The sequence below is a fragment of the Plutella xylostella genome, chromosome 31 (genome assembly GCF_932276165.1).
Source record: "Plutella xylostella chromosome 31, ilPluXylo3.1, whole genome shotgun sequence".
Classification (NCBI taxonomy): Eukaryota; Metazoa; Arthropoda; class Insecta; order Lepidoptera; family Plutellidae; genus Plutella; species Plutella xylostella.
In genome coordinates, this window is record NC_064011.1 from 564,987 (window position 1) to 577,546 (window position 12,560).

At 35.1% G+C, this 12,560-nt stretch overlaps 1 protein-coding gene across 1 annotated transcript in view; it reads left to right on the top strand.

Annotated features, from left to right (window-relative positions):
* The window catches only part of LOC105393096 (hemicentin-2), a 417,028-nt gene that overhangs the window by 301,394 nt on the left and 103,074 nt on the right, over positions 1 to 12,560 (top strand). Inside the window, exon 4 of the mRNA XM_048632261.1 lies at positions 4,655 to 4,809. Coding sequence (XP_048488218.1) covers positions 4,655 to 4,809 — 155 coding nt within the window. The remainder of the gene's footprint in view (positions 1 to 4,654; positions 4,810 to 12,560) is intronic.

Here is a 12,560-nt window from a genome sequence, read left to right on the forward strand (position 1 = left end):
TTCACTGACGCTCGCGCAGTGAGCATTTTGCCGCCCCGGGCGACACACTCTCTTCAATTCTCTCTTCCTGCTGTAACCTGTGCACTGAATTTCTCCAAATTTACGTAACATGTAGGAGAAGACCGAGAGGGCAGCTACATGGACGCTGGAGCTTGAGGAAAGTATAGTTCACAAAATAATAAACATTATTTGCTGAGGGCGGCAAAATGCCCATAGCGCGAGCACTCTAGGGTTAAATCAAAAAACAAAATTTCTAATGAACCCCGCACACTTACAACTTTTCACTGCGGAAGACTAAAACAGGGAAAGAGCAGCTCTCTCGCGACAATACATTGTAATACGGCGTTTTAATTAGTTTTTCTATACATTCGTAATGAGCGCCATCTATTTGCCTCGGGAGGAACTTGTTCTAAACCTAATTTATTTTTTGTTACGTTCTCTCTCTCTCTTTTTATTTGAATCTGTAATTAGGTATTTTTGAACGAAACTGTGGTTTGATCGTAGACTAATTGCTTCGTCCTGGAAAGTTTATTTCAGTAGCCAAAGCTCCATTAATGGGAGCTTATTTTCTATACTTTACGCATTTTTCAGGAAACAATACCTTAATTTTTTAGCTAAAATTTAATAAGGCTCAGATCCTTTTGACGATATTAAGTAGTTTTCTGGTCTTGATTAAGGGATATTATGCATTTACGATGCGATTTGCGTAACTGTTCGTCTATTATACAGGGTTATTGGTAAGTAGACCGGATCCTTTCAGGAGGTGATACAGGAAGGCATTTCCAGTCGATTGAACCCAATAATGAATTATCCTAAACTTAACCATTTTTAAGATATTTAATATTTAAGGTTTTTTTAATTTTTTGCCAAAATTTTATGCTTAAAATCGAAAATAAGAAAAACTAGCCACATTTCAATATATTTTTTGGTTGTTTTGCATAAGTAACACCTTAATAAACTAATTAAAATAATCAAATGTGCACTATTCGACTTAAATTAGACATAATACCTCAAAATAGTTAAACATTTTGAAAAAATATTCAAAACGCAAAAACAAATAAATTAAATTAAAAAAGATTTTCATATGACATTTTTTTGTGCACTTCAGCTTAAAAACATGGTCAACTAATAAGCTTTTAAACAAGATAATTCAATACCAAATCGATTAAGGTATCACCAAGATATGGCCAAAACAACCAGCACAGACGGACAAAATTCAACAGGAAAACTAACAAAATTAGCCCAATTTAAAGGTAAAAAGTGTGATTGTTTTCAGTCCTGTTAACTTTAGTATGGAAACCCCTGCTCAGTTTTCTCCGCTTTCTCTGGTTGTTTTGGACATATCGTGGTGATACCTTAATCGATTTGGTATTGAATCATCTTGTTTGAAAGCTTATTAGTTGACCATGTTTTTAAGCTGAAGTGCACAAAAAAATTTCATATCAAAATCTTTTTTAATTTAATTTATTTGTTTTTGCGTTTTGAATATTTTTTCAAAATGTTTAACTATTTTGAGGTATTATGTCTGATTTAAGTCGAATAATGCACATTTGATTATTTTAATTACTTTATAAGGTGTTACTTATGCAAAACAACCGAAAAAAATATTGAAATGTGGCTAGTTTTTTTTATTTTCGGTTTTAGGCATAAAATTTTGGCAAAAAATTAAAAAAACCTTAAATATTAAATATCTTAGAAATGGTTAAGTTTAGGATAATGCATTATTGAGTTCAATCGACTGGAAATGCCTTTTTCTAACACCTCCTGAAAGGATCCGGTCTACTTACCAATAACCCTGTATAACGTTTCAAATACAAATAAAAAAAAAAAAAAACACGCACTCACGCCTTGTACTAATGTAGGTACTCCCTTGCGGCGTAGGCAGAGGTGCATTGCTCCACCCACTTTTCGCCAGAGTGCTATGTTAGTCCCAATGTAATAGGGGGCGGGCCTATTGCCATTTTACGGGCACATCCAAGACCTGAGAACAAATATCTGTGTTTAAACAAATATCTGCCCCAGCCGGGAATCGAACCCGGGACCATCGGCTCAGTAGTCAGGGTCACTAACCACTACGCCATTCGGTCGTCATTCAATACAAATTTAGTAAACACAAATTACGTTTTGATATAGGTACTAACTTTGACTTTTTGACTGACACACCTCCTTATTATAAAACATATACTAAAGATGGTTCCGATTAAAACCAGGGGTTAGACAGCTGATTTAAATGAAAGCTAGCTTCATAACCGGTTCTAAGCCAGTACTATCTTTAGTCGACATTTTATTATAAGGGGGAATGAGTCTAAACTCTTGCGTTTCGGAGCCATTTATTTAACCGTTTAACTTAAATTATAGTCTATAAATTCAGGGATATTTATTGAAACTGACAGTAAATAATGACGTCATCATGCAGTGACACTAGTGACAAGTGGCAACACCAAACCCGATGTCACCGAGCCGTCAAGTGTCTCCGATTATAGAACTACAGTTCAGTGGAGTGTGGTGAACCAATCACAATCAATTATGTCTTACAATACCGAGCTAGGGTACAGTGTAGTGAAATATACAAATACAATATGACTTTATAGTTTATAAGCTGTTCCCACGCGCTTCGCTTCGCCTTAAAAAGTTTTCCCATGGGAATTCCGGGATAAAAAGTTGCCTATGTTCTTTCCCAGGGTATAGACCGTATGTATATCAAATTTCATTCAAATCCGTTCAGTGGTTTTGGCGTGAAAGTGTAACAGACAGACAGACAGACACAGTTACTTTCGCATAAATAATAATTTATATAGTTAGGATTGCAATTGTAGTATGATAGTAAATATACAACAAGGTAAAATTAACTTTGAAACACAAGAGTTTCGACTCTTTATGCCACTCAAAAAGTATAAATTAGTTTAATATATTGTAACGTTTTACAATTTTAAACCTATTTAAAGTGTCAAAAAGCTTTAAGCATTCGGTGTTAGAATAAGCACAACAGTCGTCCTTATCGCTAAAGCGATCTCTTCCAGGCAACCTTTGTGTCGATGTAAGATTTATCCAAAAAGGCGAACACGTATTGCATTTGAAAGTACGATAGATATTTTTCAGTTTTTAATAATAAATACATAGAAATGTAAGTTGCGATTTAATCAAGTTATCTAGAAAATCATGAATTCACTGTTTTTGTTATTATACTGTATTTATAATTAAGTCGTACCATAGACGAAACCACAAGATATATGGTGTTATGTACAATGTATGTAACGTAATGTACTTACACGTGTATAAGGTATTATAATTAGGTATTTGGGCTCAATGATTCATACTATATTGGGGTTATAATTATATTTCAATTGTGGTTTAAACTTCAGCTAACCAAAACTCCAACTTTTCTGCGTATACTTTTTTATAATTGTAAAGAACTGCCCTCTAGACTTGCTTTTTCGATGCAAATTTTGTACTCACGTGATAGGTCGCGAGCCGTATCGCCGTTTTTGAATGAGTACAATGCACTTAGGGTATACTTCTACAATCTAGATGTGCAGGTTTCCTCACGATGTTTTCCATCCACGTGGTAGGTACATGGAGGGATTCAAACCCACAGCTTTACCAATGAGAACCGAGATACCACACCCTCGTAGCTGGCTAGTTAATACTAAAGTTAGTACATAAACATAATGTACAGGATGTTCAAAATGCTACAACACTAAGCCAACGAGCACCCTGTGTGTGAGGTAGTGTTGTGCAAATGATGCCACGGCGGTGCAACTCTCTTGTTTATGGTGGAGGCTTACTACAGACTGCGTTTGTTAGTTAGGTTTTAGTTGCTGTGTGCCTTTTGGATGGTATCATTATTTACCCTATATTATTGCAAACTAACCTGAACAACGTTAAAAAACCCCGACATTCAACACCAAAAGTCGGACAGCTTTTTGAACGGCCGAACTGATTTTTATAAAACTTATTGGCTTGAACACTTGGGGTGACATTACCTATGACTGGTTCAGCCGTTTAAGAGCTGCACTACCACAGACAGATACACAGACACGTTAAACTATAACACCACTCTTTTGCAGTCGTGGATTAAAACATTAAATTAAATGAGTGTTGTCGAATAATTTATTTTGCTTCGAAGCATTATACGAACTTTATTTCTTTGTATTTAAGCATTTATTACATGTTTCAGGAATAAGGTGAAATTTCACCAAACGCATTTATTTAAAATTTAATACCATTTGAAATACGTTTGGCAAAATTCATCCAGTACATATAGGTTTGAATCTTCTCAATAGCGAAGTAGATAATTATATAAAAAAAACACACACTCACGCCTCGTACTAATATACTCCCTTGCGGGGTAGGCAGAGGTGCATTGCTGCACCCACTTTTCGCCAGAGTGTTATGTTAGTCCCAATGTAATAGGGGGCGGGCCTATTGCCATTTTACGGGCACATCCAAGACCCGAGAACAAATATATGTGTTTAAACAAATATCTGCCCCAGCCGGGAATCGAACCCGGGACCTTCGGCTCAGTAGTCAGGGTCACTAACCACTACGCCATTCGGTCGTCTGTAGATACTTATGTGCCTTGGTTTGAATTTTTACATAATTTAATAAATTTATTTTTGAAACAAAATTCTAACCCCTCCCCTTTTCCCCACAGGCTCTCCATATCCCACGAGCCTAACGCCTCACACGCCGAGCTGGTGATCCGGCGCGTGCAGCCGACAGACGAGGGGTTATACAGATGCGAGATCACATACCTGCAAGTTGGAGAAGACTGTATTACGGTGCAGCTGACGGATTTTCATACTTATGGTAAGTAGATTTGGAAACTGTTTTTGATTAAAAAAAAATATAGAAATAAGATAGATAAACGACAACCAGAAAAAGCAAAAACAAACGCTCATCGCACAGAGGTTTGCCCTGGGCGGGATTAGAACCCGAGGCCCTAGCTTCGAAAGCAGCTTCACTACCGCCTTACCTACGGTACCGTTGATTGTCATTTGTCTTTCTGTAGCTATCCTTCTAATATACGTGAAAGTTCCTAAAAGTATAGATGGATATATCTACAAGTGAGACAAGACTGCAAACATTAGTGGGACAGTTTTGTGGGACTCATTGTAAAACTACAACTAATATGTAAGCTTAATAAATAAATAAATAAAAATAATAAATAATAATTACGACTTTCACACTTAAGGTGAGTGGATTGAGAGAGTGTTTTTAGAGCAATTATCTTTGTGTAGTGATTCAACATTAGTAGTCATCCTCTGCTAGACATAGGTATCTCTTAAGCATCACAACACTCTGTCCTCGACCTACCTCATCCAGCCACTACCGGCTACATGTCATGTCTGAGGTCTTCCACCGTTTCTCTATGTGGTCTTTATAAGTCGAGTGTAACATACATGCACATGTATATAAATCACAAAAGGTTAAAGTATTATTTTCTCATTAGATATAGATTTTCGAGATCATCGAGTATATTTCAGAGAGTTAATACTAGTACCTATCAGAGACAAATCTAATAGGCTCAGACTTATTCTCGTATCCTCATTCAACAGTACGCAAAAAAACCTACAACTCTACACCATAACTGTGTTTGTAACAAACTCAATCAACTTTGAGTCATCCGACAAAAACTAGTCAAACACATATTAATGACTAAAGTTGGTCCTCCGTTGTAATCACGACAACAATAGGTCTAGTCTAAGCACATGGGAGCAAAGGAGATGAGAATTATTATTTTAATTGATTGAAAAAAAGTTACACATGCGTAGGTTTTTATACAGGTTTATATAGAGTGTTCCAGAAGAGCTATAGTAAGCCGAAAATGGGTGACGCATTAATATATTCGAATAAATATAATTATACACTGCGTTCCAAGAGTTCTATAGTCAGCCGAAAAGGGGTGACGCAAAATTCTATTCATAATTGACTACTGGACATTCGAGTGTTTTATCAGCCTGAATAAGTATGTAATTTAACTAAGTTGCAACAAACTTTCGTAACTTTGCACTAGTGAAAGACCGACTTTATAAATAGTTTTGGCCAGCAATGACTCTTTGATATAAAATAAATAGGTACGTTTGTGTATAAAAAATTATCATCGTTTACATTTTGGCAAAAATTGCGAATACTGCTATAAGTGCTACTAAAAGGATAAAGTAAAAAAAAAATACACTCAGTAAAAAAATTACCTTTACACTCCACAAAAGACCCTAAAAACCTCGGCCTATCTCCTTTCACTACTTATTCTAGGCAGGTAAGTTGAAGTGGAAATCCCTAGCGATGGAACATGGCACATAGGACTGCGTATTGGAAACCGAATGGGACGTTTTTTTAATGAAAGCCTACTGTTTGATGCACACACTGATTGAAGCTGGTTCGTTTCTGATCTGAGGAAGACAGAATAGCAGATTGTTCTGTGTTTTTGATATTAATGATACAGTTTTTGCAAAGAAAAAAACTATAATATATGAATCAAAATGATTGATCATCAAAATTAACTCTTAGAATAAGAATATGTTAGGAATGGATAAAGTTTCTTAACAACTCAACTCTCACTAATATATTCGCAAAAATCCGATTTTCTTGTTGTCGCATATCGGTTAAGTACCTACGTTTTTAACATTATTATAATAATCCACATTAGGCCATATTATTGTGTAATAATAATCAAAGTCGTCTACTTTGATGATAATAAAATATCTATATACAGAGTTCATTTTGAAAGTGGTGCACACTCATAGATATAAACATTATATACATATGCACACACACGTCCAACGCGTAATAAACGTTACAGCCTTTATTTTTCTATTAATATTGAACAAAGATGGAAATAAAATGGGACATCCAGTAGCTATTAGTATACATTACGGAATATTACTGCTTATATTTTCTATAAGAATGTATGTATGTAATTATGTGCTTATACATTGCGACCCACCCTAGTAGCTAACTTGCAGTTGAAATGTGACTCTTATATCTTTACCAATAAGAACTGTACAAAGTGGAGTCGTCTGAAGAATTGTACAGTCATTTCAAACCTAACCTAACCTAACCAACGCTAAAAAACCCCGACATTCAAAACTAAAAGTCGCATAACTTATGAGCGTCTAAGTCGATTTTGATAAAATATAGCCAATAATACTCGGGATAACACTACCTATCACCCTGAAACAAAATCGGTTCAGCCGTTTGGAAGCTACCAAATACAGATTCACATACAGTTGGAACTTATTACAGCCCTCTTTTTCGTCGGCGGTTTATAAAAAGATACTTTTGCAGCTGACTGTACGTATAAAGGTGTGAAAGCAGGGTTGCTCAGTAATTAAGAAGGGTCTCTACTATATAGGCAGGTATATTAAGTATGTTGTATATGACAGAAAAGTATGTTTCTACTTCACCTAGTTCCTAAATTAAGAATACCTTTATACTTTGTAGAGTACGAGCTACGTAAGTGTTAGAAAGATTTTTTTTCCAATAGGTATATGACTTTTTTTTTAACAGTAACCTAAAAAGTACCTTCATTGTAACTACACTCGCATCGCGAGCAAATAAAAAGTTTGAAAATGTTGACACCAAATGACCCCAATTATTTAAAACATTGAATTTAGAATTTGATCAAAACATTTTGCTTTTTAGTTGGTAATATCCTGATGCGCCGTTATATGAACTACCAATATTGAAATATTGCAGACGGCGTCAATAAGCTAGTCTTTTCCGTTTAGTAGTAAAGTTATTCAGCGCTATTGTCACTGGAACTATTCCATGGTTCGCATTTATATATGATGTATATTATGTATCCGAGTATATTATCATACGCAGATACCTCTTTCTCCGTTGAAGGTTAAACAAATATTATACATACTTGTGTTGTACCGGTATTCGGTAACCTATATTCTTGACAATACCGGTTAATTGAAAAGCCCCCCGGGCATTATCAGGCCTGTCTGAAACGGAGGTGTAGGGTTTCCGTCATTCACCATTTCGCAGGACCGAATATATTATGACAGAGCTTATAGTACGGGTTTTGCAATTTATGACAGCGAAAACCGTTTTGTTATTTTTTCTGTCTTCTTATATATATATAAAAGATAAAATATATATATTATAAGCTTCCACATTGAGTAGTGAGTAGTTAAAAGATGAAGACAAAAAACAACCAAACTCTCACAATATATTGATCTCTCAAAAAGGCACGGACATAAAGTCTGTGGAGTGATAATAAAATATTTAAAAAAAAAAAAAAAAAAACGGAAAGCTTGCTTAAAGACGCTACTATCTGCAAAAAATAAGTACATTTGTTATATACCTATTACCTACCAACTAAAAATGTTAATAATACCTATTTTGTTCAAATTTTAAATTAAGTAAATGTTTTAAGAAATTAGGGATTTTTGGTGTCGGCATTTTGTAAGTGGAACTTTTTCATTACTCGTGATTGAAGTTAAGTATAAATCCCCACGATAAACAAAATCATAGTCACCCCAACCTACGAGGTATCAAAACCTTCATACATCCAGGTTTCTTTGTTGTGTCGGCGCGTACAATTAACCGGCAGAATTGAATATAATTTACGAAGATAGAATGTAAATGATCGTTTTGTGAGCGTTTCGTTTGATGCCAACATTGAATTGTACTTCAAAGGGCGAGTATGATTGTCACCCTACTTTGTATTTACAATTTAACAACAACAAGAGAGTCGAGTGTTGAATGTTGTAAAAATAAAATTTTATTTCGGAATAACGTTGAATCGAAATTAAGACTATCTTAGATAAAGAATACACGAACAAGATGATATTGTGTCACATCTCATTCAAAAACAATGCAAAATACTGTCCGCATTTTGCTGACATTCCATCTGCTTCGTATATTGTTAATTTAAGCTATAAAAGGCACCTCTTAAATGCCAATTTAGGTACCTGGACGTTGCACCAGGTACCAGGGCAACAGAGTGAGACTACAACTGAACTGACAAATGAAGGCTTCTGGGGCTGTGGTTATATGTATAAAATAAGCGACTGGGATTAGATATAAAGTTAAGAATTAGGATAAAAGCCAGGGACTTTAAAGACTACTATAATTTATGGTAATATCAGTGAAAAAAATAGTTTCTGGTATATTTTCTATGTATAACTTGTAAATTTAGAGTATTATGTTCCCATGTTCTAAAGGTAGGCATTACTTAAAGAATATTTTTTGTATTTTTACGCTTTCATAGAATGCTTTTGATTAGAATTTATGCTGGTTTTAACTTTAAATTTTGGGATTTGTTGCGTTTTAAGAGCACATGGCTTATAGATACCATATAAAGATATATAAGGTTGCCTGTAAGAGATCGCTCTCAGTGATAAGGCCGCCTGTTGTACATTGCTTCTAATCTATAAGTATATTTTTGTATATATGATTTATGTGGTGTTCAATAAAGTAATATTCTTTTCTATAATATTCTACAGCGTGTTGCAAAAAGGGTATGTGGCTTAGTATAGATAGATAGATAGATATGATACTCTTTATTTGTACACCAAGAAATGATTAACAATTTTACATAGACACTTAACTAGGGTACAAAAGGCGGTCTTATCGCTTATAGCGATCTCTTCCAGACAACCCTATATACCCAGTATACCCTTCTACAACACCCTGTATATGACGAATACGCTCCGCTTCCACAGTAATAGCACCTTTACACTAGCCACTAGAACAGAATGGCCGAATGAAGGCTCTCCCTAATTGATTGGTCGACACTTGACTGGCACGCCGGTAGAGCCTTGATAGATGCAAGTGTAGTGGACGAACCACGAAACATGACCAAAACGCGGCCATCTTGGATTTATCAACAAATGGGAGAGAGTATTCTTATCCCGTAAATAACTATGCTGGCGACGCGACTGTAATAGTCGAAGTGGTGGTCAGAGGTGACTCGCAAGCGAGCCACCCGCTTTTCGCTGTACATTTTTTGTACTCACGTGATATAGGTCGCGCGCCGTATCGCCGTTTTTAAATGAGTACTATGCACTTTTAGGATAAACATCTAGAATTAAGATGTGTTTTCTCTCGATGTTTTCTATCACCGTAAGAGTGTGTTATATATGTACTTATAGATATAATTATAATGATTAATTTTAATATAGGTAAAATGTATACATTTAATAACATAGAAATAATGTATTCACACTTCGTATTGTTGGTCCGGTACAAAGTACGGAGTGGGATTTTTACTATAAAAGCGGTACGACTGGTCGTTAGATTCTCAGTCTTGGTTGAGACGTGGACGGAGACAGTCGTGCCGCTAATGCAGTGTGCTACCAAATTATAAGATAAGTACTACTTTTGATTGTTGTTATATTGGTTTAATAATAAATTTATAATTATATATTAATCACTGTTTTTACTTATTAAATAATTTAATTGATTTATCTATTTATTTCATTAAAATTAGTTGTTTGATTATTGTGATTTTACTATTTTCATTAATGGTTAAGGTAACTATTATACAATACAAATATTAATTTTAATTAACTGGCTTTTATTATTATACCTCATTATCTATGTGTTACCTGATTTAGATCATGTCTATCATATCACAGATAATCAGGTATCACATAGATAATGAGGTATAATAATAAAAGCCAGTTAATTAAAATTAATATTTGTATTGTATAATAGTTACCTTAACCATTAATGAAAATAGTAAAATCACAATAATCAAACAACTAATTTTAATGAAATAAATAGATAAATCAATTAAATTATTTAATAAGTAAAAACAGTGATTAATATATAATTATAAATTTATTATTAAACCAATATAACAACAATCAAAAGTAGTACTTATCTTATAATTTGGTAGCACACTGCATTAGCGGCACGACTGTCTCCGTCCACGTCTCAACCAAGACTGAGAATCTAACGACCAGTCGTACCGCTTTTATAGTAAAAATCCCACTCCGTACTTTGTACCGGACCAACAATACGAAGTGTGAATACATTATTTCTATGTTATTAAATGTATACATTTTACCTATATTAAAATTAATCATTATAATTATATCTATAAGTACATATATAACAAGTGCATGGTGTATTTTTTCTTAAAATCCTCATTTAAGTATAAGGAATTCTTTTATTTATTGGTAGGTTTTGCACCCACGGCCGCCTAAAAAGCCGCCTGCCCATTGGTCAAGTTAAGTGATTCGTAGTGCACCTTGCCTTGATAGATGCAGGTAGCTTGCGGTGCTGTTTCCAGTCTAAACGGGCGGTGAACAGGGAATTTACTGTCTAAATTTAACAGCTGTCGAATTGTACATGTCTGCGCAGTGAGCCATGAGACAGTGGGAGCCAATGTTGTTTAGCGCTGACGAATGGGTACTTTAAACGGTCGAATGCATTCGTTAAGGGCTGATTTTTCAATAGTCAACTGAATGTTATATCTGAGGAATAAAATTGTTGCAGTCACTGTCTTTGTGTATTTTTGCTAACATTCTGACGCGACAGCATCAGAATTATTCCCAGATAACTTTTATCAAACGTACGCATCGCATACAGTATTCTATGTATTATAGAAATTCACACAAATTCTTCCACTTCAACGGCATTGCCGACGCCGATTTTTCAGAATATATTTATGAAAATCAGTTTGGGGACCTTTACATTTAGGGGATAAAATATGATTATTAAGTATTATTAATAAAAAATCACAACTTAAATTATAAAACTACCCAAATTGATAAATAAAGTCAAACCTAGTAAAAAACACTTTGTAAAACTTTGTTCAAAGTCAGTATTAATTTAAATTTAAATGCTACAGATCTGATAGCCAGAGGAAACTTTAATAAACCATATTGCGGCACTTGACGGGAAATTTATTAAAATCTTCATCATTTTAATAGCGAATAGTGATGGGATTCGAACTTAGGACGCCGAGGCGGCGTAACGAATCAGGCTCTACTCTACTCTATAGTGACAAAAAACTAACGAACGGGAACTGTTGTGCAATCGACACATTTAATACACTCACGGGCAATGAAAAAGTTCCAGTGGCATATGGAATTTCAATGGCAGATGCAACTTTTTTATTGCATGTGAGTGGAGTGGTGGAAGCTCAGTCGAGTAAGAGCCTGCTTCTCACGCAAGAGATGCGGGTTCGAATCCCCGTAACATGTACAAATGAGTTATTTTAACTTAAGTACAATGTATACCATCGCTCTTACGGTGAAGGAAAACATCGTGAGGAAACCTGCATATCTAGATTTAGCACATCTAGATATGTGAACCCACCAACCCGCAGTGGACCAGCGTGGTGGGAAACGCACAAAGGTTCCACTCGAGAGAGCCAGGTGCAGGTACTTACACCCCCGCAGAGAATAGAATAGAATAGAATAGAATTGCCTGTGAGTACATAACGAAATAGCGTCGTGGCTCGCGCAGCACCGCTACGAAACTTAGTGTTTCGTCATATAGTGACCCCCCAGAGCCTCAAGTACGGGTTTGCAATTTACGAGAACGAAAATCGTTTTGGTTTTCTTCTGTCATCTGTCAAAAATTTCATGATAGTT